General features: G+C 40.9%; 1 protein-coding gene across 3 annotated transcripts in view; it reads right to left on the minus strand.

The window, feature by feature from the left end:
• Positions 1-121: 121 nt before the first annotated feature.
• Positions 122-19,386, minus strand: part of kalrna (kalirin RhoGEF kinase a) — a 102,526-nt gene continuing 83,261 nt past the window's right edge. For all 3 annotated transcript variants that reach the window (XM_042336312.1, XM_042336313.1, XM_042336314.1), the window contains 16 exons: positions 16,981-17,246; positions 16,462-16,611; positions 15,308-15,400; positions 12,536-12,657; positions 11,376-11,442; positions 11,017-11,120; positions 10,107-10,176; positions 9,285-9,371; positions 8,812-8,904; positions 8,191-8,241; positions 7,317-7,394; positions 6,710-6,895; positions 5,255-5,426; positions 4,814-5,055; positions 2,257-2,504; positions 122-890 (listed from right to left, as the gene is read on the minus strand). In XM_042336312.1, coding sequence (XP_042192246.1) covers positions 713-890; positions 2,257-2,504; positions 4,814-5,055; positions 5,255-5,426; positions 6,710-6,895; positions 7,317-7,394; positions 8,191-8,241; positions 8,812-8,904; positions 9,285-9,371; positions 10,107-10,176; positions 11,017-11,120; positions 11,376-11,442; positions 12,536-12,657; positions 15,308-15,400; positions 16,462-16,611; positions 16,981-17,246 — 2,207 coding nt within the window. In that variant the 3' untranslated portion in view covers positions 122-712. The remainder of the gene's footprint in view (positions 891-2,256; positions 2,505-4,813; positions 5,056-5,254; positions 5,427-6,709; positions 6,896-7,316; positions 7,395-8,190; positions 8,242-8,811; positions 8,905-9,284; positions 9,372-10,106; positions 10,177-11,016; positions 11,121-11,375; positions 11,443-12,535; positions 12,658-15,307; positions 15,401-16,461; positions 16,612-16,980; positions 17,247-19,386) is intronic.

The following is a 19,386-nucleotide window of genomic DNA, read 5'->3' on the forward strand; positions in this document are numbered from 1 at the left end:
TTTGATGTTCCAAAAACCACGGAGAAAACATCAAAAATAAGAACAAACCAGCCAAGAATATCTTTATTACCTTGAAGAGTAAATTCACACATTACACACAGTAAGATAGCAGACAACAAAGTTGTTGAAAGATTTAATTTATTCACACTTGCAGCAAAGAAAATGGTACACTGTGTTCTCAGTTCTCTAGCCACACTCACATGGCAAACAGTTAGAAGTGGATTTAGTGACATCAAACCTTTATCACTCCCGTGGTTGGTGTCTAAAAGGTTAGTCCCAAACTGAAGTATTAATTGAGGGATGTGGAAATGGGCTGTTTGCTTTAAAAGTCCAGTTACTAGGTTTTACATTATTCCAGAATTGAATAAGTGCAATCGTTTCTTTTTTTAAGTTTCGTCATTAAATCTGATGCTTTGCATGATCAAAGATGTTGCGTTTGTTTTTTTTTTGTTCAGTAGTAGTTTGGCTGTAAGAGCTACCCGTAACAGTGGGTTTAATCTTATGATTATTCAAAAGATTCAAGAGTTTATGCTAATGCTATTCGTTTCTTCCCCACTTGTAACAGCCAAATCTATAGTTGAGAGAAAATACAATCACCATTTAAAGCATCACCACTTCAGGCATCAGCTCACAGACCACCGTTTCCAATGGTACAGTGAAAGCATGAAGTATCAATGGATATGGATGCAGGAAAGCCTTGTAACTGGACCTTTTAAAAAATAAACACACAGCTCCTAAACATTGGCTTACTCACTTTAACAGAGGCTTTGTTGGTCAGAATATCCTTGGATTTACGGGCACCATTCTCAAACCTCCCTTCATTTTTCCCACCGCTCTCCTTTTCTCCTCGTTTTCTCAAACGCAGTGATGTTTGCCAAGAACATGACTTCCTGTTGTACCAAAAAACGCACCAGTCAACTTGAATATCTTAGGCTTGTGATGGATACGGGGCCAATAACAATCCACTCCATTCTCAAAACTGGCAGCCATCAGCAACAAAAAAAATATTAAAAACAGAAGCACCAAGGCGGTGCGCTCTCAAAACAAAAAAAAAATATTCTTTTGATCAGTGACAAAACTAAGTACTAGAAACAAATAACTGACTAGCATCGAAAGTAAATTGTGAAGTTAAAAAGGTTGCTTCCCCAAATCTACACAGTTTTCACCATTCCTCCGCTGTACATCATATAATCTCACAGGATTTGTACCCGATGCTTAAGGTTCTACCTGTGCTCTCAGCAACACTGCATAAGGTTAACATCCTGACCCATGAGATTATGGAACATACAAGCTGAAAATGGCAGAAAGAGATCACTTTTTTTTAAAAAAAAAATCATTTGATTAGAGATGCAATTATTAAAAAATTGTGATCTGGGTTATCGATAATAATTCATGACTTGATCAAAATTTAAGGTAGGGGAGGTATGCCGCAAATACATCCTTTGCCATACAAACCCCCCCGCCCCCCCCCACCCCAAAACCACATCAGTTCATGGAATGGATGCTTTGGGAGCTAATAATTTTGCACTGTACAAATTTTGCATCTCTGATCACTGGTCAATACCTCACACTCCAGAATTCAGTAAATCAAACATTTCCACCATTTTACTTAATTAAAACATGCTCAGGTTCAAAATTTATTTTACATATTTAAAATACATTATTAGTTACATTACAGATACAATGATGGAACATTCTGACTATATTGCACAACCTGACTTTATTTATATGGGCTTCTTAAATAGTGCAAAATATCTTTTTGTACAGGAATGTATTGGAAAGAGCCTTGGCAAATAAAAAAATGTAATACTTTTTTTTACAATATACTGCCAACAAATTTCAAAAACCCAAAATTTAAAATTACATGCTGTACAAATTGCCATAGACAACAACAAAAATCTCTCCATCTGGAGATGATAGGCCTCAGTTCAACATTGGGCCTCTGCCAAATGTTTATAAAAATGAAAACATATTAGTAACACAATAAACATACTTCCAGTCCAGTAATTTCCAAGTCGGTGTAGCAAGGGTTAAAGTAAAACATGCCATGACTGTATAAAAGTCACTCGTATTATAAATATTTAACAGAAAAACAGCTGTCAAAACATGGCTGCCCCAAGTTGAAGACCAAGAATTCACTGGGTACTTCTGAAGTTTGTTCCAATGGCCTTGTGGATATAATCGGCAGAGAAAAACCTGCCCATCTTTTTTCCTTACATCCACATACTGCTTCCAGGGCAGCCACCTGGCACTTACTTGATGCTTCCTTCGATAGTGTCTGTGGGGTTGTTACTGATGTGACGCAGGATAAAGCCTGGAATCCAGCCTTCGGCAGCGGGAGAGTGTTGATTGGCAGGCCGGTACACCAAGAACATGTTCTGCTGGTCAAAGGCAAGGACCTGTACCAGCTCTCCCTGAAACACGCAGATTTCATTCTCCTTCACCGCGCTATAATCTTGTGTGACCAGCATGGTAGAGGTCCCATTGCATCCCACTGCATTATTCTGTGTAAATCAAACAGCATTCAATTAGAGTCCACAGTCTGCATTTAGTCAGAGTTTGTACCAAAGGTGAAAGAGAGGTAAAGGCAGTTTGAAAGAGCAATCTGAATGCCAGGAAAACTGGCCTTAAAATCAGACACAAATCTCGGAATAAAAAATGTCCCAACGTGTGGGTATTTTTGAAGTCAGCCCAGCAGGTTTGGATTAAATGTTCATTATAACCAGGATTTGTTTCATACAGGTACCTGCATCTTTTGCAAAACTGGCAAATAACTAATTTGCAGCATCCGTCAACAACAATAATTTGTACTTGAACACGGTGCCTTCCTTATAAGACGAGATTCCATTGAGCTTTAAGGAGATGAGAGCCTGAGCTGGGAGGTGTTTAGGGAGGTGGCTGAAGGCTCAGTCTAAGAGGTAGGTTTTTAAAATGGTTTTTGAAAGCAGAGAGGAAAGGAGTGAGGAGGAGGTATTTCAGGTGAGAGTTTGAGAGAGAATAAGAGTAACAAGGCTGAAATTAACCTTTGTGAGAAGGCCCATAAAGCAAAATGGTAAACATGACAATTCACAATATTTTGCCCTTGGTGGTTTGAGTACAAATAATAGATGTGGGTAAAATCGTAGATGCATCCAGGCCAAGTCTCAAACTGGCCATAGGTCTATGTTTTTCCCCTGATAGAGCAAGGAAGCTGGCAGAGGACTGAGTAAGGATCCACAGTAGCTGAAACTCTATCCAGTGGTATTTCCTACAGCTTCAAGGTATCTTTTTCTGTTGCCCAGTGATGCCCAGTGTGAGTCCAACGCACAGTCATTTCAACCAAGTCTCGTCTTCGTGCCCTTTCTAATAATCCATAAATGTGGGTGTTTTTTCTTTGTAAATAGATATCGGAGCTCAGTGAGACGAGACTCCAGCCATTGCCAATTTTTGCAAGAAAGGGCACTTGCCGTTTTACACACACCAAAAGGCTTTTTTTCCGCCATGAGCACACAACGAAACAGTCTCTGTCTAAGGTTGGACAACCCATCTGCATTTAAATATCATTTACATACACATTTGTTCAGGAGCAATTCATAGGGATGAGTGCAGGAGATACACTGATGCACATTTACATTTATGCACAATGCAAGCCTGCCCGGATCTAATTACCGAACTTCTAGACTTCATAAGATTTTAACACCGAAGTACTTCCAGTCTAATACATACTTCACAGAAGGAAAAACAAGGCTCTTTCAAAAAGTGCTTAAGAAAATCTTTATTTTGCCGATTTTCTCAGGTCAGAAGATTTCATTGTATAAATAGATTTTTTAACGTCAGAAGATGCTATTGGAATCCAGTGTGAAAGGTAACAGGCTGGTAAGCTTTTGTATCTGCAGGAAGATTGGCCAAGCTCTAGAAAACTTATTGGTTGACATTCCCATTCGTGCCCAAATATCCGGTAGTATTCATTTAATCATTTGGAAGGGAGAAAAGTGAATACCATTTACAGCGAGAACTACATGCTCGAGATAAATTAAGTGCACCACAGACGTGATACTAACTTGCATCAAGTCTAATTGGTACAAACCATTCAGAATAATAGACTGCTCAATAATTCAATTGAACCCTACCAGTGTCATGGTTCAGTTTGGTACTTGAAGTAGTTTAACAGATAATTAATAATAATAACAATCATTGCATTTGATATAATAATAATAATAATCCTTGCATTTGATATAGCGCCTTATCACGTCGTTGAGATGTCCCAAAGCGCTTCACAGAACACACTGTAAGTGAATTGACTGTATATGTCGTGAGAGAAACACCACAGCCAACTGCGCACAGCAGTGTCCCACCGACAGTCGAGGATTGAGAGACCAAATTATTATTGTTATATTTTGGAAGGGATTATTACCACCAGAAAGCGATCCGCCAATCGACCAGCAACTGGGTTGGTTCCTACTTACTGCTGGGTAATCGGAGGCATGTGGAGTAAGGAAACTTGCCCAGGAATTGAACCCGGATCCTCTGGCTTGCGAGGCGAGTGCTCCAACCAGTACCCTACAGGATTCCACAAACAATTCAGAATGAATGTGCTGTTGAGGAATGCTCAATAATTCAATTGAACCTGACTAGTGTCATGGTTTAGTTTGGTATTTGAAGTAGTTTATCGGAAAATAACAACCGAGGGTGACAGTTACCGTACTCTGAAGGGAAATAAGGTAACATCTCCAGGGAATTGTGCTACTGTTATTGATGGGCCATTTTGGATTCTCTGGAATTGTCACCTATTACTAAGCTGAGGTGATTGACTGTCTTGTGGTCTTGTAGGTACCTTGCTTTCCTCATATTTGTCTCCATGCTGTTGGTCGTCGAAGGTTGCAGTGCCATTGGAGGTAGGTAGCTTTAGTGCTGGTACAGCTGGATTACGACTGGAGCCCTTTGGAGGCTTTTCAGGCCCCACTGGGGAAGAGGAGTGTGACCTGGGGCTGGTCTGGGGTAGCCTGCTTGCTGCCGCTCTGCCTAAGGAATGAGTAGCACCTTCTTTCTTCTGGTATTCGATTGGCGATTGCAGTGCTAGAATGGCAATAAAATCAAAACATTATGGGAAGGCTGAGGCTAAAGACGAGATGAAACATCAACACATTCTTTCAACAAAATCCTCGCATTTGTTCCTCGACAGTCCGATTAGACACAGCAGTGACATAACACTCTCCTATTTTGCCAAAAGTACAACAAAACGGAGGACGATTAAATAAGACGGCATCCGATGTACCATTTAAAAAGTTCCGTTGAGCGTCAAGCACTTGATTGATATCCTGAACCCAGGCTTGCCAGATCTCAATACTTGGAGCCTGCAACACAAAGCGTTCGGAGGTCCCATGGCAGATCAGGGCAAACTTGCAGAGTTCGTTGTCCACATTCTCCTCGATGTTCAGGTAAGTCATCTGAAAGAGGACAGACGTCAGATACGGTCACTGTATAGTGTTGAAAGCACTAATAAATTCAACGATCTTTTACGTTAGGAGAACTCATGTTTGCATGAGAAGTCTTTTTTTTAAAAAAAGGTGATATTGAAACTTTCTACGGGAGGAACTTAAGCTTTGAGATTTGAAGGGAATATGCATTGGATCACAACTAACCTGCTTTTTGCAGATGAAATTGGTCCTGTTCTAACGGGTTGCTATTCACGTTTACAAACTGTCCAGCTGGAGCCTGTCTAACCCTCTCTTAACCTTGTGAGATGGTACTATAAAAGGTACTGCAAAAAGGCTATGATTCGTGAAAGCTATTCATGATGTCAAACCACTCAGAAGCTTCTTATTTGAGGTTTTTTTTATGACAAATATTCCCTTCAATTAAATGCAAAATATAAACATGATTGGTAAGTGGGTGATTCAGCCACAACTTTGCTGTGAAATCTTTGCTCCACCCAACTTAATACACTGGATATGGGACCTTATTATACAAAGTATTAGTTGCTGATATGTGGAAAGGTTACTGAAAGATTCCCCCCCCCCCCCCATTGACAGCATATTATGCGAGTGCCTCAAAGCAAACCTGTTATCAGGATAAATGAAACACATCATTTATCTTCTTTTGTTATAATTACAATTTCAGGTACCCATCACAGAGTTTTCTCTGTCCGACCACATCAACGGTTACAGATTTAAAGAATGTTGTAAGTCAATGAATAACTCACAAGAGTTATTACACCACAATAACTCATTCGCACCAGCAAGAAATGTGAAAATGTTGCTCAGTTTACGGAGACGGCAATTTATCAATGGCTCAACATGAACATTCTCTGATGTAGACATGCACTGAGATGAAAATTTATTGAAGTGATGACAAAAATTGAAAAAATCCACTTTCAACATTCATTTTCTTTATCAGGCTGAACTAGCTACGAGGAAACAAATACACACATGTGACCTAAGCCCTTGTGGTTCATAAAATACATCTATTTTCTGAGCTTAGGCTGGTTTGAGAAAGAAAAAAACAGCATGACAGTAAGTGGGACTGCAGCAGAAATACTACAGAGCAACACACATTCTCGGGGAGGTAACTGAGTGGTTTGACAACATGCAATCTCTTGAGAGTGACTGAAAAAGAAAGTCTTATCTATTTGATTGTGGTGTAATCTCCAATCTCTATGGATTGCTTGTGAAGTATTGAGCGTCCTCGCTGTGGGGGGAAGAAAAGGTTCTGTTTACCATTCTGCATTTACCTTAATGCACTTCTTGAATTGATACCTCGGTGTAGAGGAACCTCTTTTCAATAGTTCGCTGAAGATTACAACTTGCTCAAAGAGAAAGACTCTTCGTTCCTTACTTCGGGACAGAACTCCAGTGTCCTGCTCAGTCACGTAGAACGTATCCTGTTGTAGCAGTTTGCCCTGTGCTGTGATTTTGCCCTAGAAGCAACACATGTTTTAGGATTCATCATATTCGTAATCCATAAAGTCATCTCCACCTAAGTATTAAATAATATTTTCATTCTTTTCCTCTCTCGGATCCCAGAATCTCTTGGTTCCCTAATGGAGGACTTGTTGTCCACAACCAGACACAGCAGCCGAGATGGCTTTATTTTAAAATGACAAACTGCTTGTCCACTGAACAATCAAACACAATAGACTCCCAAACCATCCCCAAGTAATAAATATGTGTTGTCATTTGCATTTCTAGGTTGAGTATTCCCCTCCAATTAGAACTCTCACTTAATGGAATATACAGTATCCGATAAACTTTCTATTTTAAGCTATTCTGTGCATATACTGGATATTGCAGTTGTGGGGGCGGGGGGTGGGGGGGGTGGGGAAGAAAGAGGGAACTCACCTCAAAGCCCTCAAGTCTTCCCAAGTTCATCATATCATTGCAGCGTTTTGGCACAAGGCACATTACATCAACAGCTTTCTGTCAACAGACAATTAGCACAAGGCATCAGTTTTTGCTCATATGTAAAGTAATAATTTTAGAATTAGCGCTTATATTGATGTCAATTAATTGTACTTCTTTTTAAAACACACACAACAAAATGTCTCTACGTCAGTGTTGTGCTCCCAAACAATGAAGTTCAATGGATATGGCATCTCGGAAACAATGTGACTTGTTGCGGAAGGTCTTTTCTACCATCTACTCAATATTTAAGCCGCATCTCAATGGCAGCTTTGTTATCAGTCTCCGTTAATTTGAAAATAGTTCTCTGTTAAATTGTGTACAGGACAACCCTGTTATAACACAGTTGTGCGGGTACAACATCTCACAGGCCATGCCCAACAAAGAATAATAAAATTAAAACTCGGCTAACATCGTTTCTCTCATGCTGCACGTAGCAAACACAGCGTACAGGAAGTGAATTCAACGCACTCAGCGCACAGCGCTCTCCGGAAGTGACATCAGAGTGATCTGACGACCGGAAGGGAAGCAAGGGGCTATTTTAATGTGCCGGAAGCTGGCTGGTCAGCCCTGGAATTTGAACGTAACGTGTGTCTGGTTAGCGCTGGTCAGTGAGGTCAGGGGCGTTATAACCGGTTTCCTCTGCGCAGTTTGAGGGTTGAACATAAAAATGCACGTGAAGTGCAAAACATTGGATACCTTAACGTAAACTGAAAGGTCAAATTAGACGTGACTTTAGTATTTCCTTACACATAAAAAAATGTAAGAAACTGTATGAAGCAACAATGTCACTGCAGCTACAGAATGTGCTTACCTCGATTTCTGAACATTCGTGCCCAGCTTTCTCACTGTACTTTAGGAAGTCCTGTAACAGGGACATTTTCATTATTATCATCATCACTAGCAGTGAACAATGTTACACGCGCTCCATACAACACACATTACTCATAGTTTCACACACGGTTATTGCAAACATTTCAGTTTCTCTTGTGCAAGCATCGTTTCAGTAAAAACACGATCCTTGCCATCTGTGTCTCTTGAGTCCCCCACCCCTTACAGACTGCATCTCTCTATCCTCTCTCCTTGCCATGAGATACTTTTATTTTTTTTTAAAAGAAACAGGAACAAAAGCAAAACAGAAAGAAAATTTTATTTCAGTGGGTGTGCTATTATATTGAGCAAATTATTTATACCTATAAATATCAGGCTGCAAGCCTATATACACTGCTTATTCCCTCCCTGCCCCCCCCCCCCCCCCCCACCCCTCACATCCACAACTATTTCTACAAAAGAATTGAAAAGCGAATGAGCAAAATAGGTCTTTAATTTTGTGGCTGTTGGTGCTCGACAAAATTGGCTGCCAAATACACAGTCACTAACTTCTCAATAAAATCCCGGGAACCTCTTTGAGACATTTTGTAGTTATGTTGCCCACCTTGATAAGCAGCTGGTACTTGGTTATCCTCTGAATAGGTTTAATGAGATAGTCACTCAGACTAAGTCTCTGATTGATGTCCAGTTTTACCTCCTAAAATGCAAGGCACAAAGCATGACGCACAACTCGTATCTGTTACAACTTTCATACATTTGAGCGTCAATAACAATTCTTTAAAATAACTGAATGTTTACCCAATTTAATTTAATTCATTCATATAACGAAATTATGAAAATTAAACACAACCTCAGGTGTTCAGCTGAAATCGCTGAAAAATAAAGTTAAACATTAATTTAAGCTTTCGATTAAATCACCTCCATTATATAAATGAATCACTCCTATCACAAATCAACATAAGCCCCATATTCTTGCATTGCATGTCACCCGATACTTTATTCTTTGTAAAAAAACGGGGTCTTAATGTTTACCGTTTAAAGTATCATTGACAGAAGAACATCAACCATCGCACTCACCTCAAAGTAGGCATCGTATTCTGCCACAATGTACTCAGATTTCGGCTTGTTTTGACAATAGATCACATACATGTTTAGGCGTCTCTCCTGCATGCACAAAATGTACTACTGTAAATAATTAGTTGACTTGTATCTTTGTTACTCAAACTGCTACCCCGAGGGTAATACAATGCATGACATAGCACTCGGTCAATACAGAGCAGAACGGTCTCAATTTCAATTAATCTCTTTGTTCATGTGTTCGCCCTTTTGTAAGGAAAAATGCCCCCAACAGTGGTGCAGTTGATTTATTATCATTGAGTCAAATGAGTGGTTGGTTGCGGCTTGATCTCTTCGGTTCTCAATCCTGACTTTACTGCACCCCAGAGGCACCAAGTGGAGATCTCTCATCGTGAGGAATAGAAGGGAAATATACAAAAAGGCCCCATTCACCAGGTCACAAACTAAAAGCACATCATTCGTAACTTCAACCAGGCCTCTGTGATGTGGTAATAACAAAGCATTACCATGGCTTTAGATAGGAAGGGCAGGTTGGGTACGGGTTGGTATGTTTTAAGAGGAAGGTGATACTGCCAATCTGACTCGAACAATTCTCAGCTTTTTTCTACAGGGACCTTACAGATTGCATTGGTGCCTTTAGTTTGTACAACTTCATACCCTTTCTCATTCCTCTGTAACAGTAAGCAGTATTTGAATCCCTTGTCCCTTGTACTCTTGCAGATGACCCAAGGATGGACATTTTGCTGACACGAAAGCACGCATTACATGAGGCCATGTGATATTTTTAAAATAAAATCTTAGAAAGAAGCTGCAGAGACTCACGTGTTTGATGAAGAGACTTGCCAGCCGTTCTGGTTCAAGAAGGCATCTTTCCAGTTCCCCCATGAAAAAACTGCAAGTTTATACGAATAACAATTAGACATAAACTCTGTGTGGGCTCCTACTGCTTATCTGCAGCTCTGAACACTGCGAATACAATATGCAACTCCTCACATCAACCAGCGGAGTCAGCCAAAAACATTGTTTTTTTGTATTTAAAAAAAATCACGGCCCACACTTGACTGACACAAGTGGTTTATTGAGTATTTGCCGAGGAAGAAAATGTTAAAAAGTTTGCTAAATATTCTAGCACAGTATTAATAATAATCATCCACGCATCTGATATAATACACAATAATAATCCTTGTATTTGATAATAATGCCTTATCACAGTGTTGAGACGTCTCAAAGTTATATGTACTATATATTAATATATATTTATATATTATTATAACACTTCATGTGTTCATGTGTTCAGAGCCGTAGAAAAAATATTTTTTAACCTATATATTTTTAAAAATTACAGCACCTTTCGTGCAAGGAGTACATCTCGATGCGCTTCACATGATTTACTGTATAACCCAGTGCATTAGGGGCAGACTAACTAACCAGAAATGTACCTGATGGGCTGCCTCGATTCGTAAGAGAGATGGAAAAAATATTTTCAGCCCAAAGAACTCCCTGATGCTCATCATTAAGAAAAGAATCAATATCAAACATCTTTTGTGTGGCAAAAAATATACTTAAATCAGTGATTCATTCCTCTCACTAATAGCTCAGTGGATGAATGCACTATGTGGTGTGATATGCAAAACCAGGAGGTTTATTACAGCTAAGACCAAATCAGGAATTAACTTGCAAACTGTTAATTTCTTCCATCAGTGAGAATTCTTTGCACCAACTACACACTCACCTATTATGCCAGTCGTAGATCTGATGAATGTTTCCAAATACAATCTTATCTTTTCCTTTCATGTCTTCGGGAATTCCCTTTTCTTCCACTTTTTTCATGAAAGCCTGAATGATCAGAAAATGCACAGAAACTGTCATCGCCACCATAACACACGAGAAGGTTTTGTTTTTTAGGAGCTATGACTGAACAAGGCGGAAGCTATGGAATTCACATGAATTTTCATCAATAAATCCAATCGAACCTTTGAAAGGGTTCAGAAGTTATAAAAGTTGAGAGTAGGGGCAAAATGGACCCTTCAATGAACAACAGAGAAAACGTCTCAATTATCAAGGACACTGAATAGATTGAATGTCTCGTACCTCAACAACAATTCCCAAGTCTTTCACATAATCCTTCTCAGTTTGCACAAGTTCATTGAGAACATACCTGTGATGAAACAATGACAGATTATGTACCATTACGTTAAGAATCCTGATTGCACAGCAATCGGTTTGCAATTGATAGTATCCTATTCCAATCAGAATTGTCAGAGATGCCGTCTTAAAAGAATCAGTACAAAAGGATAAAGGGTATCTAGATACGGTTGAAGTGAGAACAGAAATAATGCCTGAACACGTGTTCCTTTTGACCAAAGATTCTTACTTAAGAGGTATATTATCTGATCATTTCTATAAAACAATTAACAATATGACACTATTACAGTAAAAAAATCTAAATGTCTCAGTTTCTTCCTGGGTAGAATAAAATACTGCTCCAAACACATCAAGGTCATAAATAATTACCGCACCTTTATGGTAAAATGATTGGATTATGAAGAAAGATCGTGTTGCCCAGGATTTATTACACTGAGTTGATGAGATTGAAACAAGATCAACATTGAACTGGATACAACATCCTGGAGGTGCAACAAAACAGAACCTGAGCAACGTCTTTCGAACTTCAGGGCAGAGGCAGACACTGACCTTAACGCTGTATCTAATGGTTTAAAAATTAGTATCAGCTGCAATTGTCATTCAAAATTCCAAACAAAAGCTTTTTCCTAAAGCGCAAACGAATGGCTGCAAAGCTGACGAAAAGACTTCCTTGTGCTGTTCACCACGATCAAGTTCGAAGCAGGGCAGCTGCTGTGCTTTGATTGAAGCTTGAATAATGTGAAGCTGGTCTGAGTTGCACTATTTTCAAACTTAGCACCATATACAATAGCCAAAGCACAGTAAGGAGCAGGGAATTGGGATTCGGATGGCTTCTGGCATACTGCAGACCTTATTGTTGTGCGTAAAATTGCAATAATTAGAATTTCTGCCATTTAATACTCCCACTGTGCATATTATTGAAAAAAATATCTAAAAATGTATAAAAGGAATCATATTTTATTCAAGGGACTGTCCAACACCATAGGCTGGAAGTACAACACTGGCAAAATCGTTCCAAACAATCGATCTATAGATCTTACAACATTGTCTGGCTTATTATCAATATTACTGTATTATCAAAATGATTTAGCAGTAAGTTAACTTACGCTCTGCCTTTCAGTGCTTTGGCCCGTTTCTCTTCATCAGCATCTACAGGTGAGGTTAAAGAGTTCATCGGTTCGGGACTAAAAGGATCATTTACATTGGTCCGATAGCCTGATTCCAGAGTCTGGGAGAAGATAAATAGTGGCTTTAGGTTTGTCTTTAAAGCTGAGAGCAAACGTTATAAGATACAAGTTACATACTGTAATGTAGTAAATCAACACTAGGTCAATTGCTAAGTTTTTACTATGATGTCGGGCATACCCAACATTTCTGGATCACATCAGTGCTTTATCTTCCACTTGTTTTGTCTTCGCCTCGCTCCCTCCCTCGCCTCTGGCGAGGCACATCACAAGATCCTCCTCTTCAACCGTGCCTTCGGTCACCCTCCCTGCCCTCCATCCCAACTGTAAAAGCTACAATGAGCTTAAATCAGTCTTTCTGACTTTTTCTTATCATTATAGAAGCAGCTCGCAAGGACTTTATTCTATTTAAAAAATCAACTATAATGATCAAAAATTATGATTGTTTACACATGGGCAAGACATATTTTACTCCACTACTGTGAGAATAAGACGTTTTTTTATTGTTCTGAATATTTCAGTGATTTCCAATCTGCACACAAGGAGTTAAGGACCTTCCACCAAGACCTGAATCCAGTTTGTAGGGAGTGGCAGGCTTCGCAAATCCCTAAGCAAGTTGCATCACATTGGTGACTGGCAGGAAGAACTTGGGATAGTTTGCATTTTCTCTCTGACCTCTCCTCTGATCTGCAATTTTGGTGATACTGTAAATCTGTGCCAACAGTTTCAGTAATGATGTGTACTGATGGAACAGGTCAGTGGAGGGACATTACCTGTCCCTGGGGAAGGAGATAAATCTGGGAGGATGGGGAAGGAGATTAACAGTCATTTCCCTGCCAAATCAAGCATCTTGCAGAGTTGAATGAAACAACTGTAAGGCACACAGGGCCTCACTTAAGTTATGGCACCAATCCACACTTTGATACCACAGCACAAAGCAGTCAGGCTCAAAAGGCACATAAACCCTGTTACCCCCTGAGAGACGTGAGCCCTGGCACAAAGGCGGAGGCTTAACCGTCCTCAGTAGATTGGGATGTGGTCAGAATTTACTGTTAATCTCTTCTTTTCAGATAACATTTCATGTGGGCTATTGTTCAATTCAGGTTTTTTTTTGGCAAGAAGTGGGGTGAATTTTGAAGGAGGAAAGAGTAGGACAGAGATAGTCTGATTAATTTAGAACTCAGCTCTACATCTGCCAGTTGAACGCAGCTAGCTCATTATCCGCAATTTGGTGAAATAACGAGAAAAAATGGCTGCAACTCATGTTCTTTACAAAAAAGATAATCTCTCTGGCCTGAAATTCATAGGAATTACATCCAGATTTGTTATGGGGCCTTTGGGTCCTTCAGATCCCGAAGGGCCAAGATGGTCTTTGACGAATTTCTTCCACAAAATCGCCGTGGTGACGTGCACTTGTTGGGGTGGTGTGACCCCAATCAGATTCCTCAAGAATGGAAAAATATACTTGTGCAGGAGATCCATTCACAAGTAAAATGCGTGATTTGACAAGTTTCGCCGACAAAACACAAATGGATGATTTGCATGTGAACAGCCAGGCATCAGCACGACAGGTTCCATCGCAGTCAGAATGTGCAGCAAACGAAGACAAATGGATTAGAGAAACGCCCACTCAGCCACACAGCCCCTTCAGGAAAAGCAGATTTTATCTGTGCCTTTGCAGAGCACGGGTGCATCTATCGGGATTTGAGAGTCCCCCTCGTCAACAACAACCTGCAATTACACAGCGACCTTCATGTGGGGCAGTGTCTCGGAGCGCTTAACAGTGGTGGAGCCTGACTCCGAGCCGGGGGAACGGAGGAGGTGAGTGACCATAAGCGCAGTTGAAGAGGAAGGTCTTCAGTCGTGTTCTAAAAGGGGGGAAGTGGGGAGCAAGGCAAAGGTATTGGGGGGAAAGAATTCGTAGACTTCAGGTTTGCATTTGAAGTCAGGTTCATTAGGGTTATGATGCCACCTTTTTTAATGGAGAAATCTGAATCACAGCTTCACCCAAAGGAAACTCCCAATTAATCTGGAGTGGGTTGACAATAACCTGTCAGTTTTGACCAAGCTAAAATCTACTTTTTGAGTTGGGCACCATATTGCAATTTCAAGGAGTTTCAGTTTGCGTTCCACTGTATCCAGGAAGGAGGGAGGTTCAGTGAGCACAAGAATAATCCACAGCAGACACCTTCCAACAGGGTACCTCCAGAGAAACTATTTCCTGTGGTGGGGGAATCCAGAACAAGAGGGCATAATCTTAAAATTAGAGCTCAGCCATTTAGAGTCAACTCAGGGGGCAGTTTTTCACTCAACGGGTAGTGGAAATCTGAAACTCTCTTCCCCCAAAAGGCTGTGGTTGCTGGTAACTGGACTTGAGGTACACATCAGCCATGATCTTATAGCATGGCAGAACAGGCTCGAGGGTCTGAACAGCCTTGTCCTGTTTCTATGTTTCCACGTTTCCAATACAGCATTTACCAAAAGCCGTATGAGTCATTAAAACGACGCCAAAAATCCATCCCTTTTGACTCATCCTTCTGTTCAAGTCAAACAGGTTGCGTGATGACAACATGCTGTTAACCACAGCCCAACTAACGAGTTCCGCTCTGAGAAGTGGTGGGGAAAAAGCTTCTGCCTTTGGAAAAGCAAAGAGGAAATAAACGAATTCATTGGCCCTTACAAATTGCCACTTACCAGTTTACTTTTAACCAACTTCTCGATGGCACTGACAAGGTCCGCAGCGCTGGGGATTTCAGTAGCGCTCTGCCGGGCAGCGTGCAAAGAGGACTGCAGGAAGCAGGGTTAGAGAGGAGGAGAGAGCATTACCAGAAGCAGCAAGAGCAGGCAACAGGAAGGAAGGAAAAATGGTTCGTCATTAATACTGCCATGGGGCGGAAGCAAAAGGGGGAAACAAAGTAGCAGGCTAACGATTAAAGGCCCAGATTTTAATAAATAAGGGGAAATTGTGCGCGACAATGGATGGCAAAAGAAAGCGAAGTGTTGCTAGAAACCTTAATATTTTGTCACCGAGGAAATATTCTTTCAGCTGCAGATCAAAGGGTTGTACTTCGCCAAGTGCTGATGATAAATAGCTGCACAATCCTGGCTTTCGTTTTTTTTTTTACAACACTGCGCTCTTTCGAGTGCTTATAAAGATGAAATGAAAACTTTAACCACCTTATGGTTATAGAGCTCTACAACCAGAGCCACACATTCAACAAGAGCCCAAATAACAGCTGAATTGGCACCGCTATAAAAGCAGCAGTCACTAAACACTGACAGCGTGACCACGAGAAATCAGTTTGTTTGTATCTCGGTTTTGGAAAGCTTATTGCTTTTATTTAAAAAAAACTGTCAAACGAGGTTGAAACGAGGAGAGAACTAAGCCAGGCAGTAGAGCGATTAGAAGCTGGATTTATAATTGCTGGATTTATAATAATAATATTATTATAATCCTTGCATTTGGTACAGTACCTTAACCCAAGCCTTGACGTCTCAAAGCGCTTAACACAAAAGCTATCAGTTCCACTGATAAGATGATGAATTCACATCACCCGACGCCCATTTATAGTGTACATTTGGCACACATTCGTGCCATGTTTGCAGTAATGTGCTGCGTTAAACAAGGCATTACCTTCCCACGTGCAGCAGTTCTCAATCAAAATACTCGATCGGATTTAACGTTGTAAAATATACTTTCACTGTAACACAATTAGATTTGGCCGAGCAGTGGCATAGTTAAGATTAAGATTCTGCCTTCATATTCCTGGGATTGAAGAAGCATCGAGTCCAAACTTCCGAGGTGGGGGACGTGAAGCATTAAAGTAAACTGATGTTAGATTACGTACCCCATCCTCAGGTGAAGGGTTATCAATGATCCTCATTCGAGGAGGAAGAGGGGTGTGTGGTTCCTCATCGGGCTCATCTTCGCCTCCACTCTGCATACCAGACGAAGACTTTGATAAAGTGCCACTGGGTGCTTCATCCTTCCTCCCCTTCTGTCAAAAGCAACGACAAATTGTTTCGGGGTGAGCTCAACCAACCAGAACATTCCAAAGCTTTGAACTCGATTTGAGTGACGATTTTTTTAAACGTTTGGGGCTGCAAACAACAACAACAACCGCAATGCCATTTACATGGCGTCTTTCACGTCGGGAGGACATCCCCAAGCGCTGGACAGTCGGGGATGTGCACCCGAGCTGGGGGGTGGGTTCAGGAGAAGGTTGGAGGGCAGGGAGGGTGGAGAGGGAGGAGGGTGACAGAAAGCACGATCGAAGAAGAAGAAGAACAAGGGACATTTAGACAAACCATTTCAAATAAAATATCTCAAATAATCTTTGTGTGTTTGTTGTTTCCTTTTTTTTTACCTCATCTGCACTATCCTCCTGGGGTGTGGTCTCATTCTCTCCTGTTTTGGGTGATGCCAGGTCTAATACCTGCTTGCCGTTGGCTTTTTTCTTCCTGGGGTCGGCTTTGCCGCTGCTGAGTCTGCGCACGGGGCTCGTCAGCCATTTCCTCAGCGTTTGGGAACGTTTGGGTCCCGGGGAATTCTGGTTGGAACTCATGGAAGGCTGGGGCTGAAGGCTTGAAACTGATTCGGACTTGCCTCCATTGTCATTTGGGGAATAACCATCTGAGAACACACAACAGGGAAAAAGACCATTAGCTACTGTACGGCACCTTCGTCCAGAGTTCATACAGTTAACTTGATTCCATCTGCGGAGTAGTCCTGTAACACACTGGTTAGAGCACTCGCCTGGCAAGCGAGAGGACCTGGGTTCGATGCCCGGGCAGAGCGAAAAGTTGTCCAAGTTTCCTTACTCCACACACCTCTGTTTACCTAGCAGTAAGTAGGAACCCGGTTGTTAGTTGATATGCGGATCGCTATTTAAGGGGTAACAAATCCTTCAAAAGATAATAATAATAATAATAATAATTTGGTCACTTAATCCACGGTTGTTTGTGGGACACTGCTGAGTGCAATTGGCTGCCGCCTTTCGCCCACAAACTACACAATCAATTCACTTTACAGTATGTTCTTTGAAGCCTTTGAGATGTCTCAATGGCATGATAAAGAGCTGTATCAAATGCAAGGATTATTATTGTTATCTGTCCTCCTTTTCAAACTGTTCCATAGCAAGAGTCCGTGCTTTCTGGGCGGGGGAGGAGAAAATTGGGAAATGTTTACTGAACAGAATTCATCTAATAAACCGGCCAAAAATTAACCTATTTTCAACCACATCAACCTATTTCCACTGTCAGAGTATAGATGCTAAATTGCGGTCACGTGGTCATTTTTTTTTATTATTATCACCATTAAAATAATCTATTGTGGTAACAACCTCAATAGTCAGCAAAAGCCGAGTTATACATCAAAAAGAAAACCTCTACCTCTGAGGTTTCTGCTATTAAGGAGAAACTTGTTTCAATCAGGTTGCCCAATACTGATGATATCGAACTGCATTGGATAACTATTCTGTGGAATTAGCTGATCTCAGCAGCGCAATATCGAAATTTGCATCAAGTTTCAGGGAACAAAAAAACAACCTGGGTCGCCTTCCAGCGATTCCTGGAAAATACCACCACATTATATCGAGGATCAGTCCGTCTCAGTTGGTAGCATTCTCACCTCTGAGTCATATGTTTGCAAATTCAAACCCCTGTACCTGGATGTTGAACTTGCAGTCTCGGTTGACACTCCAAAAGAGTCCCGGAGGAGCGCTACACTGTTAGCGATGCCGTCCTTCAGATGAGACGTTAAACCGAGGTTCTCATCTGCCTGCTCAGATCCTATGGTACTATTTAAAAAGAGAAGGGAGTTTTTCCCTGGTTCCCTGGACAACTATCTCCCAGGTAAAAGCAGTCAGTCGTTCCATGGCTGTTTGTGAGACGCTGCTGTGCACAAATTATCTGCTGCCTTCACTTACAAAATACACAGTCACTACAGTTTGGAGTAAACCCTGTGAAATGCTTTGTCATGCTTCCTGATGTGAAACTTGCCAAATCAAATGCAAGGATTGGAGCTCAACAACGACTGCTACACTCACCGAAAAGCTTGCCGACGTTTACCATCTCAGGTATACACTTGCTGTAGATTAGGCCGATCTTATAGCAAACTAATTCCTTCCTTAATAAACACTTTTATTATCGATACTGTATTAATTGGTTCCATAGGATTTGATGGGAAAAGATCCTCAAAAGACAATGGCTGTTTTGCTGACTAAGAGTCAGTGAAACAGGGAGTGGGAAAGCAAAGTTGAAATTAGTCACCAGATTAAAGAACACAAGTGCTATAATGTTGTCTATTGTTCAGTGTGTCGACATTCTCAGCGTGGGAGCGAGAATCGAGGATACATTGAAATTCCTGAAGCTTGAAGCTAATCCGGTTGGACAAAATCTCGTGGCTCTGAAATCACAACAAAGTGCACACTACTCAGCCGTTTCATATCTCGGATCAGATTAGCACAGTGCAGAAATGCTTCGCGAATTCTTGCTGTGCACCCACCCTGTTGTATCGCTAAGATTAATGACCCGTGCTTTTGTGTAGATCATAACACTTGCGGGAAGAATCCAAAACTATCCGTTTGAAGTCAACGACTTTCCTGTTGAAACGTTTTGACTCTAAAACACCAATAATATTATTAATAACCCTTGCATTTGGTACTTGATCCTCTGGGAAGAGCCAGGTGAGGATAGGGATGATAGGTTTAAGGAGCTGAGAGCAAGAGAGTGCAGTACTCAAATTACAATATAGTAGTCAGCACTAAGTGTTA

The sequence above is a fragment of the Callorhinchus milii genome, unplaced genomic scaffold (assembly GCF_018977255.1).
Source record: "Callorhinchus milii isolate IMCB2004 unplaced genomic scaffold, IMCB_Cmil_1.0 Scaffold6, whole genome shotgun sequence".
Taxonomy (NCBI): domain Eukaryota; kingdom Metazoa; phylum Chordata; class Chondrichthyes; order Chimaeriformes; family Callorhinchidae; genus Callorhinchus; species Callorhinchus milii.